Source organism: Eschscholzia californica, unplaced genomic scaffold (genome assembly GCF_041429995.1).
Source record: "Eschscholzia californica isolate CP2 unplaced genomic scaffold, dmEscCali1.0.p SCAF_2, whole genome shotgun sequence".
Classification (NCBI taxonomy): domain Eukaryota; kingdom Viridiplantae; phylum Streptophyta; class Magnoliopsida; order Ranunculales; family Papaveraceae; genus Eschscholzia; species Eschscholzia californica.
In genome coordinates, this window is record NW_028238309.1 from 5858439 (window position 1) to 5876140 (window position 17702).

At 34.2% G+C, this 17702-nt stretch overlaps 3 protein-coding genes and 1 pseudogene across 3 annotated transcripts; 3 read left to right on the forward strand and 1 right to left on the reverse strand.

The window, feature by feature from the left end:
* The first annotated feature begins 5610 nt into the window (after nucleotides 1-5610).
* On the forward strand, nucleotides 5611-9208 carry LOC147555627 (protein DETOXIFICATION 19-like). Its single transcript, XM_086663273.1, has 7 exons — nucleotides 5611-6530; nucleotides 6981-7525; nucleotides 7848-7934; nucleotides 8032-8088; nucleotides 8204-8442; nucleotides 8529-8647; nucleotides 8743-9208. Exons 1-7 carry the CDS (start codon nucleotides 6270-6272, stop codon nucleotides 8872-8874), a joined length of 1440 nt encoding a protein of 479 aa, XP_086519399.1. The 5' UTR covers nucleotides 5611-6269; the 3' UTR covers nucleotides 8875-9208.
* A 2926-nt stretch (nucleotides 9209-12134) lies between these two features.
* Nucleotides 12135-13356, forward strand: LOC147555628 (early nodulin-like protein 3). Its single transcript, XM_086663429.1, has 2 exons — nucleotides 12135-12460; nucleotides 12738-13356. Exons 1-2 carry the CDS (start codon nucleotides 12280-12282, stop codon nucleotides 13148-13150), a joined length of 594 nt encoding a protein of 197 aa, XP_086519555.1. The 5' UTR covers nucleotides 12135-12279; the 3' UTR covers nucleotides 13151-13356.
* A 1548-nt stretch (nucleotides 13357-14904) lies between these two features.
* Nucleotides 14905-15306, forward strand: LOC147555629 (rapid alkalinization factor-like). The gene has a single exon (XM_086658505.1). The coding sequence runs from the start codon at nucleotides 14905-14907 to the stop codon at nucleotides 15304-15306; it is 402 nt and encodes a 133-aa protein (XP_086514631.1).
* Nucleotides 15307-16608: 1302 nt separating this feature from the next.
* Nucleotides 16609-17674, reverse strand: LOC147555630 (VQ motif-containing protein 4 pseudogene; annotated as a pseudogene).
* Nucleotides 17675-17702: the final 28 nt, after the last annotated feature.

The window sequence follows — 17702 nt, forward strand, 5'->3', positions numbered from 1 at the left end:
TTCCTGTTCGATATTGAATACATCACGTTACAAGAAATTAAATAGTGAACTATTAAGTTCGTCCCGGAGTCACACTCCAACTGCCACATTAAATCTTTTTGTATCTTTTTATGACTATCCCTCAACTTCTTAGAAACTTTTGGGTTTCTTCTCATTAATTTTAACTCTCCTCCTATAGAAAATCACAGGATGACCATGCATTCTACATAATCATAATAAAGTCACAGGTTCTTCGCAAAATAAGGACCAAAAACAACCAAAAATAGAATCTTGAATGTGCGATGAAGAAGAGGCAATGGATCCATGAGAATGACCTGATTACGTATCAAGAAGTAAACGGTCGCGTAAGCCCTGTAAAAATACCGTCGCTTGTAGCTGCTCTCTTACTCCCTTTATTCTCTCTTTTTGTACTAATTCTTACACCAAGTTGGTGTAGATTTCGTATTGGTCCCAAACGGAGGAATCCTTCTTCAAAATCATAGACTTTTTGAAATTAACATTACAAAGCACTTGCTTTCGGCAAATACGACTATTTTTTTTCGGGATAGAAAATTTTAAAGGAAAATGTGAATTTTATTGAATTTTCAGAGGTGTAAAATTTTAAAGGGAAACGACTCATCTTCTTCTTCTTCCTCATTTCTTACCACCAACTCCGACTCCAACTCGTGTCGCCACCATTCATCTATTTTTTTTTCTCGTTCATCCTTGTCTCTACTCCTCCATTTATCATTCTCTCTCTTCTTCTTCCTCTCCTCTTCTTTCTCTACTTCTCCCCTTTCTCTTCTCCCTCTCTCTATCTAATTCGGTGAAGCATAAGATTTCTTTGTCGGAAAACTGGTTTTGGGGAGGATCTCCAAACCAGTATGAACTGGTTGGAGATTTCTCTCAATCAGTCCATTTCCAATTTCCGCCACGAAGGAGGCAAGGGAAACATGCAAGAGAAAATATGGTGGACGAGAACAAAATTCAAAAAATTAAAAGTTGTCGGCAGTGGTTGTTTACAGACGACCATAACCAGAATGGAGAAAAAATGGTAGTAGAGCTGGGGGGACAAAATAAAAAGATTGCATTCATACTTATTTCCTCACAACAATTAAAAAAAAAAATTGGTCGACTAGAATTGACTAACTTTTTACCATGTCTTTGCACTTTGAAAAATGTTTTTGTTTCCCCGAAGCGTTGGTGTTTTACAAAATAGCAACTTGTTACGCCAACCAAAAGAACTTATGAGAGTCAACACTTGCTTGCTCAAGTGGTTGAAAGTGTTGACATAAAATCCAAAATCTTAGAAGTCCCATGTTCGATTCCCACGAACGGTAGAATGCATGGTTTATTGAACTTGAGTTATTGGATGTGCAAAATGTAATTAGGCCTCTTTCATGTTGTTGGATTTTAGATCTCTTTCATCAATAGTTGAACTTAAGCTATCACATATTCATGGTGTATCAATGCCTTGTAACGACTAACGTAGGTCGTAGTCGATTTCTTAAACACAACAAAAAAACTTACAGAAGATTCTGAAGGCGCCCAAAATAATTGTTTTGAGGGCTCCTTTTAAACAAAAAGCCTCCTAAAAAACTGGCTGAGAGAGCGCCTGCAGTAACTTTGATGGGCGTCTATAGCCCTTCCCAAAACTTATTACACATACCACGTGGTGCACGTGTCATTATAAAACCTCCGGTTGCCACGCCTTATGGTTTTCTTTTTTCCTTGGAAGTCCACGCCTTATATTTTTTTCTTTTTTGCTAACCACTTCATATATAATTTCTCAATCTGCAAAAATAAGGATTAAGCACAAGAATCTGCTCGCACTCAATAAAAAGTAATTCAGTAAACATGAAGTAAACGAAGACAAGACATATCACATCATGTCGTGAAATTAATAAAATAAAAGAAATTAAAACATTGAATGAATAATAATTATATTTTATGAAGTTTTCATTTTTCTCATCGAAAAAAAAAATCAGTTACATAGGCTGCTAATGCAAGGGTTACTAAATAATATACTATGATTAGCATAAAAGAGTACATAAAATAATAATATGACACCAAAACAACCATGACATCAAAAAGTAAAAAAAAAACTATATAATATATTATTCAGTTTCTCAACAACTCTAGAAGAGTAGAAGAACTTTCAACAAAAAAAAAAAAAAGAAAGAATAGGAGAGTAGAAGAAATACATAAAATATGAACAAAGATAACTTATTCCATGTGCCTAATAAATAATGGGTTAAAATGACGCTCAACTTTTTGACCAACTTCCTGTCTAGCCCCCTACTTTAGTAAAAATATCTATATGGCATATTTTTCTGTTATTTTTAACTTTTCGTTACTCTCTCTCTTCCATCTCATTTTCTCTCTCTGCCACATCATTTGATGACACCACATCATCGTCTTCACCGCCATGGGCCGCCGACCGGCCAAATTTCCGGCTGGCGACCTTCAAACATAAAAAATTTCCCTCTCTCTCTCTCTAAAAACAAAATATTTTTTTCCCTTTCTCTCTCTCTAGATCTGGTTCATGGTGAACCAGATCTAGAGAGAAAGGGAAATTTTTTATTTTTTTCATAAAGAGAGGGAAAAAAATCTTTTTTTTATGTTTGAAGGTTGCCGCCCGCCGGTGTAGACGATGACGTAGCGTCCTCAAATGATGTGGCAGAGAGAGAAAATGAGTCGGAGGAGAGAGAGTAACGAAAAGTTAAAAATAGCGGAAAAAGTGGATCATATAGATATTTTTGCTAAAATAGGAGGCCAAGCAGGTAGCTGGTTTGGAGGCCACTTGAGAAATAACTTATAAATAATTTGAAGTGACAACTTAAATCTATTACGATTTGCAATTCCACTTATTATATTTTGTGAGTAAATAAAGACAAAATGTTTGCATCAAAGTAACAATATAATCAGTTCAACAAAAAAAAAAAGTAACAATATAAACAAAAAAAGTTAGGTATTAAATTTTATTTTCTTGTAGAGGGTATATTTATATAATCAAAATGACTAGTCCCAATGTAGTCTTGACATTTTCAGGTTAGGTGGTCAGTTATAACATTTGTTTTTACGTGTTTTTAAATGTGGTTTAGGATCTTACAAGATTTATGTTTGTTATACATGTTACACATATCTCAGTGGTTTGTGACCATTGGTGTTTGGGTTGCTCCTTGATGTTTGTTTTGTACATTTTATGTACCTAATTGTTTGGATTTGGTCTTTGTTAACCTTATTAGGTCATACCTTTCAACAAAAAAAAATTATCAGGTGATATATTTGATATAAATTTCTTTGATGGTTTACTAACTCGCCAGAGGGTTGTTAAAATGTTTATATTTCTTTTCCAAATCTATCCTCTTGTATTTTTCCCACTTGACGGCTACAATTTAACGTAGTAGTTAGACATTCATTCCGTAACTTAAAATTTATTGTCATGAAATCTTATTAGAAGTGAAAATTCATGAATTATATATCTTCCGACAAATAGATTAGGATTGACGTCCTCTTAAGGTAGCACTCCACAAAAGAAAAAAAAAAGTCTCCCACTTAGTTTTTCAATTTCCGTTACTTGTTAAAATTGTGAAATTATGACAAAGATAGTTTTGGAACAGTAATCTTTTGACTCATAGATGTTTTAAAATGATGGCTATTATTAACATGATAATACTTCATTCAATAGTGGGTGACGTTTGAGGCTGCTAAAAAACCTACTAGTTAGACTGATAATCTCAACTGTTGGACTTTTCTCCATACAAATGGAGTATAAATTTGGGTCGACGTAATCCACACGATTGCCTTTTACTTCTCCCATTCTCTCTCTCACCAGCAAGATATGGATCTTTTTTCTAAGTGGAGTAGTTCGGCGGGCTTTACCTTTTTTTACCTACCCTAATGGGTCCTACTCCTGGGCTATCCAGATGGACCACACCCTATCCCCATCTCATGATCCACCTCATTTCTAGATTGATATGATATGATTTTGACCAAGTTCGGTGGAGGGACATAACTTTGTATCAAAGTGAGATATATTTGTTTCTCTTCAATACAATGTTTACCTATATTGATTAGAGTTTTATAAGTTTAGGACTCCAGATAGAACATCATTATTGATAACAGGATTGAGTAACAAGTATAGAATTCGAAAACGACTGGCAAATGAGACTTGATAGAAACTCACTATTAGTTATCTTCACTTGTTCACTTTAGTAGCATGTGAACAATATCAAATATGAGGGAGAGCTAGGAATGAAACATCTTCCCCTGTAACACGTTTAAATATATAAAGTTGACTATATATATAAACAAGGCGGTACGACGGCTAAGAAAAAAATTTATAGAAAGAAATAACACACATGATTAAAATCAAAGATCTTTGTAGATAGATTACATTATACAAATGAATTTGCATAAAAGAATCAAATTGCTTGATCTAATGATTTCAAATATCTTAGAGATATTAGTGAACAAAAAAGCAAATTAGTCTTTCACATTTATAAAAGGATGCTACTATATGCAACTTCAATTTTACTAAAGACAACTATTGGACAAAAATAACTAAACAAAACTAATTAAAATAGTGTCTTAAATTGCTAACCAACACCAACAGTAAAAATCAAGTATAACCGAATTTCTCTTCCATTCTATACACAACTCTAGAAAAATTATTAGACAAAATAACTAAATAAAATTAATCGAATATTGTCTTAAATTGCTAAACCAACACTACAAGAAAATCAAATATAATCCTAACTACTATGACTTAGTCAAACTTGGTTTAAACCTTAATAGTGTATATTCCATTAAATCAAATGGGTTTTTAAAGATTAGAAGTTTGGTTTACCAAGTCCAATGGATATACATAAAATCACAAGTATCTTTTATAATCCTAACTATTATGACTTAGTCAAGCTTGGTTTAAAAGTTAATAGTGTATATTTCATTAAATTAAATCAAACGGGTATTTATAGATTAGAAGTCTGGTTTATCAAGTCCAAGGGCAATATATAAAATCATACATAAAATCACAAAGTATCTTCTATAATCCTAGTAGTTTTTGTTTATCGGGTCTAAATTGTAGCAATGTTTTTTTTAGAACCTCAATATAATATTTGCTAGATAACACTAATACAACCAATTTTATTTTTATTTAATAATTTAATTAAAAAAAAGGTTGTGTCTAGTAAATAATTTTGGGAAGTTAAAACATAGTTGTATTTAGCAATTTAAGGTGCAAAAAATTATTTGCTAGATAAAACCAATAAATCAATTTTTAGTGTTGTTTAGCAATTTAATAAAAAATAAATGGTTGTGTCTAGCAAATAGCTTTTTGAAGCAATTATGCAGCTTCATTTAGCATTTGTCTTATAAAATGACCAGGGTGTAACCAGTGTTTGTAGGGTACGAATAATATTTTTAAACGTTACGCGAAAATATTTATGTCGATCTCTTTCTCCTAATACTGTATACGTGTCAATTTTACGCACAAGTGGTTCTAGTTTTGTTCAAGTTTTTGGATTTGGGATTTCCTCAAGAATAGAGTATAAATCTAAGAATCTTCATGAAAGCAAATTTCATTTTTAATGGAAACCTAGTTTTGATAGATGCAAAACTGCAAAAGGCAGCATGAGTATGAAAAGCATTTTTTGCATGGAAGATTAGATAAGGGACAAGGGCATTTATGGTATTACATAAAACTCAACGTGGGTTCTCATTAAGGCACGTTGGATCCCTAAAGAAAGCCTTCAAAATAAAATCCAAATTTTATTTTTATCCATTTTTATCGTATTTATAATTATATTATTAATACGAAATTAATATACGGATCAAACCGGTCAATTCAATCTGACTCCATCATTCAAACCCGCTATTTATACCACAAACTATACACCAAGGTAATATATTTTCTAAATCCAACGGCTAATAATATTTTGTTTATAATTGTAGTCAATTATAACCGTACGATTAGAGAAGTTCTGCTAAATCTTACGTATAAATGTGGTACAAATGATATTGCTAGTCCAGTTATCTCTCCCCTGTGTTTCTCAATCTCTTCTCTCTGTTTTTTATATATGTTAGTCAGGAACCTTTTACAATGAGAGATCTTGTCTCTATCTGCGTTTTCTCTCTCTAAAATCGAAATTTAAAGAGAGAAAATTTATAGGTTTATTAGTGGTGGGTATTGTTTAATTTCTTCTGTCCATTAAGTTAGTTTTCACAATTGGAAAAGAAGAAACCAGAGAAGAAGAAGAAGAAGGAGAGTGAAATTTTGGGAAAAACAAATGGCTGGAGTAATTAAGACTCCGTTATTGGAATCTGGGTATGATGAAAGAGAAGAAAAGAAAGGGTTTTGGAAGAAATTTCTTGATGTTGAAGAAGCTAAAGAACAAGTTTTGTTTTCAGTACCAATGATAATAACAAATGTTTCTTATTATTCAATAACTTTGATCTCTGTTATGTTTGCTGGTCATCTTGGAAAGGTTGAACTTGCTGGTGCTACTCTTGCTAATTCATGGGCTACTGTCACTGGTCTTGCTCTCATGGTCTCTTCTCTCTCTCTCTCTTTCTCTTTCTCTCTCTACCCATCATTAATGGAGTTACCTTCTGATTTTATGATTTGGGTATTCATTTTTTAGTTTATTCTTTTCATATTTGTATAGAACAGAGAGAACTAGAAACACCCAAATCCCCCAATCTGATTTTGTTTCAGTTTTTCATTGATGGTGGTCCAGGATGATATTGATGTACTGATATGAAACTAAACTGTCTGATTTTGACCTTTTTTTAATGTGAAATTGAAACCTAAAATTCTGAAAACATGAAATTAATTTCTGCTGGTTTTGGGTATAACTTTAATTCATTAATTTCTTGGTGGTTTTGGGTATAAATTCAATTTTATTTGATTCATGAATTGAAAAATTTCTGTTCTAATTTTGTTACTAGTAAGTTTAACTCATAATCTTTGGTTAATTAGTTTAATCTTTTTGATTCAGACTGGTCTGAGTGGAGCACTGGAAACCTTTTGTGGTCAAGGATATGGGGCAAAGTTATATAGAATGTTGGGGATTTATTTACAAGCATCAATCATTACATCGTTTATCTTCGCTTGTTTTATATCAATTTTGTGGTTCTTTTCTGAACCGGTATTGATTTTTCTTCGACAAGAACCCGAAGTGGCGAAAATGGCAACTATTTATATGAGATATATGATACCAGGATTATTTGCTTATGCTTTCGTTCAATGTATTCTACGATTTCTTCAAACACAAACAGTTGTGTTACCTCTTGTCATTTGTTCATTAGGTCCACTGGTTCTTCATATCGGTATCGCTTATACGTTTGTTGTTTGGTTGGGTCTTGGTGTGAAAGGAGCGGCTATATCAGCTGCAATTTCGTTGTGGTTATCGTTTATAATGTTGGCACTTTATGTTAATTATTCGGAGAAATTCAAACATACATGGGAAGGACTTTCCACAGAATGCTTCAAATACATAATTCCTAACATGAGATTAGCTGTCCCATCTTCATTCATGGTGTGGTAAGTAGCTTATTTGTAATATCTAAATATTTAGTTCTCAATTGATTTTGAGTCTTTTTCACTCAACTATCTGAGTTGTACCAACGGCTGGCCCGGCATGACCTGTTTTTTTGCACACAAACCCCGGACGACCCGTTTTGGGATGACACATTTGTTGGCCGTGTCTGACGTGCCTGTGGCAGTAACGAACCGTGCCGCCACGCCACAGCGTTTTGAAAACCTCTAGCTCTTTGAAAGATACTTCTTCTTTTATTAGTTTGTAAGTTTGACTAATCTGAAAGTTTTGACATTTTTCATGCTTATGTTTTTCGGTATATGGCAGTTTAGAGTACTGGGCTTTTGAAATTTTGGTGTTAGTTGCTGGATTGATGCCAAACTCGGAGACTAGTACTTCACTAATTGCAATGTGGTATGGTTTCTTCACTCTTTTCTCACAGACTCTCAACTGTTAAAAATGTTTTTAGTTCTCGTTTCCTCTGCTAAACGTTTGTTTACTTCTAATGCAGTGTGAACACAGAAGCCGTTGCTTTCATGGTTACTTACGGGTTTAGTGCTGCAGTTAGGTAATATCGGAATTGAATAAGCAAATCTTATCGTTTTCTTAGTTTCTTTTACGTGATTGTGAAATCTCTTTCATACTTTTATGTACTAAAATGGTGGAGACTTACTATTTAACAGCACCCGAGTTTCAAATGAATTGGGAGCTGGTAATGCTGATCGAGCTAAGAATGCAGTAGCCGTGACTCTTAAGCTTTCTGTGATTCTCGGTCTTACTGTTATCGTATCTTTACTCGTTGGTCATGATCTCTGGGCAAGCGCCTTTAGTGACAACCTAGAAATAAGGAAGGAATTTGCAGCTATGACTCCTTTCCTTGCTATCTCCATATTATGTGATTCAGCACAAGGTGTTTTATCGGGTAAGTACCTTATTGTAAAGCGAAGAAATCATTTTCGAAATGATATCAGAAGTAAATGTTATAAATTTCGATATTGATTGTGGCAGGAGTTGCAAGAGGATGTGGTTGGCAACATTTGGCTGCATGGACTAACTTGGGAGCTTTCTATGGTATCGGCATGCCAATAGCCATTTTTCTCGCGTTTGAACTCCAATTATACGCCAAGGTGAGTTACCCGTCAATTCATTTAGTCTTTCTGGCTAAATATATTCACGGAAAATGTCTTTAGGTAGCTAAAAATTTACGGATTATTTTGAGCAGGGTTTGTGGATTGGGTTGATTTGTGGTCTCTCTATCCAAGCTTGTACTCTCCTAGTGATTACAGTTCGCACGAAATGGTCGGCATTGGAGTTGTCTGTACAAAAAGAAAAAGAGCCCACATTACTCGCTTAAGCTCAACTTCAACAAGGATTTATGTACAAGCTATATGAAATCTTGTTTTAACAATAACTTCGGCATCTAAGTATACCATTTTAGCTGAAAACTTCCACATGGCGGAAGGATATTTCGGTAGCAAATGGAAACATGAAGAAAACGGGTTCTTTAATCACTAATAATGCTGTAAAGTTTAGAGATTTTGACGGAATTTGTTCGGTAAGTTAGTTGGTTGTTGTATGTAGAAGACTTGTTAGTTGGTGTTTGTTTTATATTATTCTATGCATTTGGCTTGTTCAGTGAACATCTATGAAAGTGATCATTTTGCTGGGAAGTATATTTCTTTTTAGAATCTAAGCTTTTGAATGTTTTTTCATGGTTTAAGTGATAATGATTTCTGATAGAAATGAAACTTCGATCCTAGTCTTTTCCTTCTGCCAACCTGGTGTTGGATGGTCTTGGGCCTCTCTCACCTCAAAAGCTAGCTCAAGAGGTAAGGCTTCTCCTACACTTATTAACACACCTCCTGCCCCTTCCACAACCAATGTGGGATTATCGTAACACCTGGTTCATGGAGTAGTTACTTGTTAACCCCTACTCGAGCCGTGACTTGAGCCCAGTCTCCTGAGTCCATTTTTTTTTTCCAATGACCATGATATTTAAAACAACAATGCTATTTGGGCAGACAAAAGGCGGCCCAACAAGTTATGTACATGACGTCACCAATTTGCGTTGTTCTGACCATTTAGGCTACTTTTTGTCGGACGCCATAGCATTTTATGGATGAAATTTCGAACTGGTGCATCAAAAATGTTTCTAGATACTTCTGTTTTGGGTTTTTCGTGGAAAGTTTTTCCCTAAACTTTCAAGAAACCTCTCTTTAGATACTGTCGTTTTCCGTTCTCTATCTTCTTCTCCTCTTCAAAACTGGAATTGAACAAAAGGAACTAAAACATGTACATGGGATATTCCTTTCAAATATTTGTAAAATGTTAAGAATCTACAAACATTTGAGAAATGGGGGAAAAACAACTACAAAATTCTGAAAAGAAATGGGATATTCCTTTCAAATACTTGTTTATTCCATCAGGGACAAAACTAAATAATTGTGTTTCTTTTCTCATTTTCTTATTTTTGGGGTTTGCCACTAATTTATTTGAACATTTTTTAGGCCACTCTTTCAGGGAAACAAATTTCTTTTTCTAAGTATAAAATTTATGTTCCTCAACAAAAAAAAAAAGTATAAAATTTATGTTTTCTCATCCAAAAAAGTATAAAATTTATGTGTTCATAAAAAAAAAAGTATAAAATTTATGCTGGAAAATTTTGACCCAACTTTTTTGTTTCTCTTATGTTTCCCTCAAGCCCCCACCACCACTTCTTCTCCACAACAGCGAGAGTCACAGGCGAATTGCCGTCGCTCTTGATCTTTGATATTTTTTCTTCAAATTTTTCTTCCGACCACAACCACCATTTCTCTCCTTTTCTCCCTCTTCTCCTCCTCTGGCAAAGTGGGTCTCCTTCGTCGAAGCAAACGTAAAGATAAGATAGAAAGTAGGAGGAGAGAATGAAAGCAAATAAAAGAGGGAAGAGAAAGATAGGAAGGGTGGTCTAAGGTAATACTGGCCTAAGGTGGTGGTGGTCGGAGATAGGGAGATGGGGAACAAGTTGAAGTTTTGTTACTCAGGAAAATTTGACAAATCCCTTAAAATGTTGTATCCTGTAAAAAAATGTATACATTTTTGTTCCTCAGTAAAATATTTGTTTACTTTTACCGTACTATAGTTTGTTTCGATAAGTTTTTTGTAACCGCGAGCAAAAGAACTGAGTCAAATCATAGGATCTATAATCAAAAGAACTACACCAAAATTAATAAGAGACCAAACAACTAAATCAGATCAAATCTTGTAAGAATGAAAAAACGATCAACACATCAACACAAACAAATCTGTACTCGAACTTCCATTACCTTAAAATATTTTTGATGACCGTCATTAATTCATATCATAATGGGTTTAACAGCCATATTGACGTCAACACTTAGTTGCCCAATAGTGTTGACATAAACTCCAAAACTTTATAGGTCTCAAGTTCGATTCTCAGAGGAGGTGAAATTTATAGTTATGAATTTGAGTTATTAAAGATATAAATAATAATAAATTTGTCGGGCTTTAGGCTCTATGTTGTTGGGCTTTAGACCCCTCTAATTATTAGTTTAACTTAAGCAGTGATTGTATTTATCACATTTCTATAATGTATCAGTACCTTGTAATGACTAACATATGTCATAGCCGACACAATTAAGAAGTACTAAAGGCACCCTCCAACGTAAATTTATTAATGTGCCTTTAAGGATAAAATGAGGGGGGCGCCTTAAAGCATTCAAACCACTAATAGTGGGAAATTATGTAATCACATTATTTTTCTTAAAAGAAAATGATAAATGATCCTCCTCCTACATTTCCTGGGATACTCTATTAATTATATGACTGATAAGACAGGCCATATGTTAATGTCCCGGTCTTTTTACTGTGGGAAAAGCTTATAATACTCCTTGTCCAATTAGAGAGAGTGCACGAGGGAAAAGCCTCTAATACCCTTAAGAGCTCCGTTTTTTTTAAGAAAAATTCAATTCATCCCTCCATTTTGGTCCCTCTCCCAACCCTTCGCCGATGTGGCAACATATCACTTGAGTGTGGAGCAATTGGAGAGAGAATTGTGAGAAATTATACTCCACTGATATGTTGCCACATCGACGAAGGGTTGAAGGAAGACTAAAATGGAGAGATAAATAGAATTTTTGTTTTTTAATCTCGGACCAAACTTGTTCAAGGCTCTCTTAGGGCCCCAAAAAATCCCACTTCCTAATTCAACAATTTGGGCTATGACCCAAACAGAATTAGTCTTGATCTTTTGTCCATTTTTTTCTGAAGCCCTAACTTATCTAAAAATCACAAATCTAGCTAATAGCATAATGAACAATAAGGATCATCATAACAGCTAGTTTTTCAGTTACATATTTGAAAATTAAAAACCTAATATTGTGATTATTATCCAATCCAAAAGATTCTAAACATTTTTAGTTGTGGCAAAATCAAAGTAACCTTTAAACGGATGAAAAATACTTAGCCGTTGAGTCTGACTAAAATTGCCAAGCGTCTGTTACCAAGGTCAAGTAATAAAATCCCTATCGAAACGGCTACAAATTTTCCAAATTTGAATCATAATTTCCATTCTTTTGCTTGTTTTCAACAACAATAATCTTATTAATCTTCTTCACACAAGTCTATATATATTACCCTCTCTTCCTCTCCTAGCTATTCACTCCCAACTCTCTCTCTCTCTCCCTCTCTCCCTCTCTCTCTCTCTCTCTAACTTTCTCTCTTTCTAAAACCAATTGGGGTGTAGTGAATAGCTAAAGAAATGAAAATGGGGTATTCCACCATCAAATTCTCAACCTTAATCAGCTTTGTTATGATCATATCTTCATTATCGGAAGCTCGCGATATTTATGTTGGTGGAAAAGATGGATGGGTAGTATCACCATCTGAGAGTTTTAACCATTGGGCTGAAAGAAACAGGTTTAAAGTCAATGATACCCTAAGTAAGTTCATTTCTCTTTCGAAAAATGCTAGAAAACAAGAAAAACCAGACAAACTCTGGACGTATATTCTATGTGACTTGCGTCTCTAGACATATATTCTATGTGACTTGCCGTGATTCGCGCTTCAGTAGATTAGAATCACACGGCAAGCCACATAAGATGTATGCCTGAGTCTGTCTGGTTTTTCTTGTTTGCTAGCATTAGCCTGTCTCTCTCTCGATAAATTACTTTCTCTCTAGTTATGAATCTTTTGTTGGTTTTCTTTTTCTTGCTGTAGTTTTCAAGTATGGGAAGAACACAGACTCTGTTTTATTGGTGACACAAGAAAATTATGACAAATGCAACATTATAAATCCAATAAAGATGATGAATGATGGAGAATCAAAGTTTTTGTTAGACAAATCAGGCTCTTTCTTCTTCATAAGTGGGAATGAGGGTAATTGTGAAAAAGGGGAGAAGTTAATTATAGCTGTTCTTGCTGTAAGACCTTCAAAACCTTCTGGTTCATCATCTCCACCAAGCAGCAGTTCTCTTCCACCTCAACCTGCAAATGGTGAAGGAAAAGATCAAGCAGCACCAGCACCTTCTCCTTCATCTTCATCAGCTTCATCTTCTTCATACCCCATGGGTTTTGTTTCATTCATTTTTGTTTTGGTAACTAGTTTGGTGTTGGGTTGTTTTATTGTTTGATTATAACTTTTAGGGTTAATTAGTTGGTTTTGTTTAGGTTATGGATGTAATTCTGTTTGTTAGTGTCTTGGGGTTTGTTTGAATTTTGAAGGATATTTTGTGTTAGTGTTAAACCTAAAAGAAAATTTGTTTAATTCAAGGTCTTGTTAGATTTTGGGGTTTAATCAAATTTAGTTATGTAATGAATTGGGCCTAGCTTTCATTTATTGGATTTTTAAGAAGTTCTATGAAAACAGTAGGAAGATGTGAGAGGAGATCTCTTTTTCTTTTCTTTTTTGTTGAAAGGAGATCTCTAAACTCACTTGTCTTTTTTACAAAAGCCCGCCTCTTTCCGGACATACCAAAAATTTCATAGTACAAAATTTTGAGTGGAAAAGAAACTTTTTAGTTTCATCCAAATTCCCATCACCATTTTCGTGACACCCACAAGACTCTTCCGAAGACATATTTTTTTAGATTTCTCTCTCCTCTTCACTCACCACCTCCTATCACCTTCGCGGCCACATCCAACCTTAATATTTTGCTCACAGGGACTACTCTAAAGGCGATAAAAAGAAAAAATGTTGGTAATATAAGCTGTACCGCGACGATTTTAAAAGTGTCAGAAAAAACAAGTCATTTGGAAGACGGTCATAAGGGACTGTCAACCAATTACAATTACGAGTTGGTAATAGGTAACACCAATGGGGCAACTCTTAAGGTGCTCTACACGCTCAGAGAGTTAAGGTGCCTATAGGTACATTAAAGCGTTTCCAAGGCAATGAGACACTCAAGAAAAACTCTAAAATCCCAAGTGTCTCAATTTAGAGTCTCTATAGAGCTTCCCATTTGGGACAACAACCAAGAGACACTCAAGAAAAACTCTAAAATCCCAAGTGTCTCAATTTAGAGTCTCTATAGAGCTCCCCATTTGAAAAAGGTTCTTTACCAAAAACCCTACAAATTCTACCAAGCATTACAAGTTTTTCTTGAACTACTATTTAACTTTGACACATAAGATTTTTGTTGACCAATTTCACTTCAATCTTTCTAGAACTACTATTGGAGTAAAGTGGAGTATGCCTAAGAAAAGAACCCTCTTTACACAATTTTTTTTTGTTGTTGAAAGGGGTTCACTTCAATTGCACATCGGCCAACAACGAATCCAACAGGAGTACAATGGACTAAAGAGAGCTAAGTTCATGCTTTCTACTTGGGATCTGGTCTCAGTACTAGTTGCTCTTCCAAATTCACGATGTATTGTATATTATAATCACGATGTATCAACGGTATAAAGCGAACTCGCAAAGATCTACTGTCATTGATTCAGACTAGCTAAAAGTTATATTTTGAAGTCTAAAATCATTGAATCATTTTAAAAAATTACACCAACAAAAAGAAACAGTTGGGGTACTCCTATGTTTTGGGGAGAAAAAAATTGAAACCCTAACAACTTCTCCATTATTAGTTAGAAAAATCTACCCCTTAAGTTTACCCCTAATGATATATTGAGTCAAGCGTGAAATACGTTGAATCACAAATACCCACCATAAAAATAATTCCAACCTTTTCAACATCAACCATAACAATCTTTCTCTCTCTTCTTCTTCTTTACTAATTTTCTCTCTTTCTTCATATATATTTCTCTTACCCTCTTCTTTAAACAGGAAGAAGAAGAGGCAGAGGCAAAAAAAGCCTATCTTCCTCCTCCTCACCTATCACAAAATTCATCTATAATACTACTACTTATTATATCATTTTTCTCTTCCATTTTAATGGCATTGAATAAGGTGGTGTTCTTATGGGCACTTGTGTTTTTGGCATTGGGTTGTTTTGTTGTTGAATCAACAACTTCTGATGATGTTGTTTGGGGTTTATCAAGGAATGGTGGTAATGGGCTTTCATCATCATCATCATCAAATGGGCTAAAGGGTACATGTAATGGGCTTGTTGGTGATTGTATAGATGAAGAAGATGAGATGATGATGGATTCAGAGATCAATAGAAGATCTTTATTTAGACCTAAAAAATATTTGAGTTATGGTGTATTAAAGAAGAATAATGTGCCTTGTGGAAGAAGGGGAGCATCTTATTATGGCTGTACTAAGGCAACCAAGGTTAATCCCTATAGAAGAGGTTGTAGTGCCATTACTCGTTGCAAAAGGTTCATAAATTGATGAAATTTATAACTAATTACCCACACTTTGGTTTTATATATTCTTTTATTGCATATAGTGAAAGAGAGAAAGAGAGAATAAAAATGGGGGAACTAAATTGGTGTTTGATTGGATTATATGATGATCATCTTCAACCCCTTGTTTAATTGTGAATGTTAATTTCTATTCTTCTACTTCCTTTTTTTTCTTCATCATCTATATACTTGTTGATTTGATATTGACATCCTCTATATCTATTGTTTGTTTATTGGAGTATTTTATAATGAAAACTAATATTTCATGTATTTTTTTTGTTTGGGTGTGTATGATTCTTTACAATGTCTTGAATTTGGATCTTGATAAATAGGGATTAGCCATTTTAGGCCTTCAAAGCATTTGCAGTTGTTCATGTGTTTGTAAGTGATTCAAAAGCTCATGTTGTACTTCATGATCGATTTCTATAAGACCTATTTGTCTAGATATATGTCATCCTATATATGCAGAAAGTTTGTATGTTTTCTTAAGGAGTTTGAGATGTGGGTAGTGTTTGGTATGGGACTTCAAAAACAGTGTTTCTTTACCCCTTATAAGAGGAAAATGATTTAGTCGTCTATCTCTTTATGCTGCCACAAATCGCGACTTTACAAACCATAAGTAGGGAAATGTTCTAAATTGCTTAAAACATGAATAATGGTCCAACCATCCTCCAATGTAGGTTAGAGACGATAATATGTGGTACAACTTTGCTAACTCAGTCTCTTGAGATGTTAGCCATATAGTCTTCTTTCGCTATCACTATGAGGAGAAAAATAATGAACACACGTTTTATGGGTTAAACAAAAGGCTTCTTTCACTAAATTGATGACGTGGTATGCTCATTTTACTCCTAGATATGCCACAACCATAAACATAGTCTATTTGATGATGTGATATACCCATTTTCACTCTTAGATATGCCGTAATCTTAGCTCGGGCTATACGGGGCCTAGTATATTTTCCTACATCTTTAGCCCTTTGGATCCGTGAATGAACATAAACATAGTCACAACCATAAACATAGTCTATTTGATGATGGTCCCTACTTCAAAAAAATAATCACTTACTAGCTTGACTTTAACTAGTTGTCTGGTCCTACCAATAGAGATGGTCACATTGCAGGATCCAAAGTTTATATGCTCCCACAGTCCCACTACCTCTCTCTCTCTCTCATCAGAATTATTTTAGAGAGAGAGAGAGAGATGGAAAGGAACAGGAAAGTGCCATTCCAATTACCAAACCATTGAATCTAGAATAAAGCTTTTCTCACACAAAACAGAGAACCCATAATAATTAATGACATCATCATCATCATCATCTCTATTTCATTTTTGAAGAAATCAAAGTGGAAATGAAAAAAGACAATCATCAAAAATGTACAAATTAAAAGCAAAGATTAAACATCTAAAAAAAAAACCCCAAGTCTCTCTTAAACATATATATATATAATTAATTAATTAATCTTCTTGAAAACAAAATTTTCAAGAAGATGAAGAAGAAGAACCTGAAATTCTTGGTGATGTTAAAGGAAACAGAGTCAAAAGTTTGGGTTCTGAATCTCTTGGAGTTGAAATTGGAGATGGGTGTAAATAAAATCCATTCTTCTCACTAATTTCTCTCTCTTTATCCTCAATTGGTGATGAATTCTTACTATTACCAGAATTAGTAGAAGAAGAACAAGAAAGATCTTGTATTAATGGTGTAACAGGGCTTAGAACCAGAGCAGGAAAATTCAACATACTAGGAGACATAATTTCTGGTTTATGTCTTGGAGAAAACCCAGAGTTCTGATTTGAAAATGAACCAGAAATCAAAGGACTGATTTTCATATTCTTTAAGCTGTTTCTCCTCTCATATAATTTGGTTCCCTGTTTTTTGGGTCCACTTTTGATTGGTGGAATTGGGTTTTTAGAAAGATGATCTGAGTTTGATCTTGATGATGATGATGATGCTTGTTTAGCTGTTTCAGATGAACCAGTTAGGATTTGAACTACTTGTTTAAAAGAGGAAGTATCTGCTTGAATAAAAGTAGTTGGAAAAGGAGTATTAGTTTCAGAGGTGATAATTGATTTTGGTGTTAATGGGGATTGTTGGATGAAATGATGAATTCCATTATTGGTAAGAGAATTGGTTATGGGTGATTTTTGAGGAGATGGGTAGTGGTTTTCTTGTGGGTTTGTTGAATTTTCCATTGATGGGTCTTTTTCTTCAACTCTGTATGGACTAGTGAGAGAGAGAAAGAGATGGGTTTTTTAGAGAGAGAAAGAAGAAGAAATAAAGAGAGAGAGAAATAGAGTATTTGAAGAAGAGGAAGCATAAGTTGACGTTTTGATGAGACTCTGTCTAGGTTTAGTTTTGTAATTTATCATGGTTGGTCGGTG

Excerpts from the sequence above, each read along its gene's own strand:
- LOC147555627 (XM_086663273.1), top strand. The coding sequence starts at position 6,270 with ATGGCTGGAGTAATTAAGACTCCGTTATTGGAATCTGGGTATGATGAA. Across the intron at positions 6,531-6,980 it reads TCACTGGTCTTGCTCTCATG|ACTGGTCTGAGTGGAGCACT; the intron begins GTCTCTTCTCTC and ends TTTTTGATTCAG. Across the intron at positions 8,443-8,528 it reads AGCACAAGGTGTTTTATCGG|GAGTTGCAAGAGGATGTGGT; the intron begins GTAAGTACCTTA and ends TGATTGTGGCAG.
- LOC147555628 (XM_086663429.1), top strand. The coding sequence starts at position 12,280 with ATGAAAATGGGGTATTCCACCATCAAATTCTCAACCTTAATCAGCTTT. Across the intron at positions 12,461-12,737 it reads TAAAGTCAATGATACCCTAA|TTTTCAAGTATGGGAAGAAC; the intron begins GTAAGTTCATTT and ends TTCTTGCTGTAG.
- LOC147555629 (XM_086658505.1), top strand. The coding sequence starts at position 14,905 with ATGGCATTGAATAAGGTGGTGTTCTTATGGGCACTTGTGTTTTTGGCA.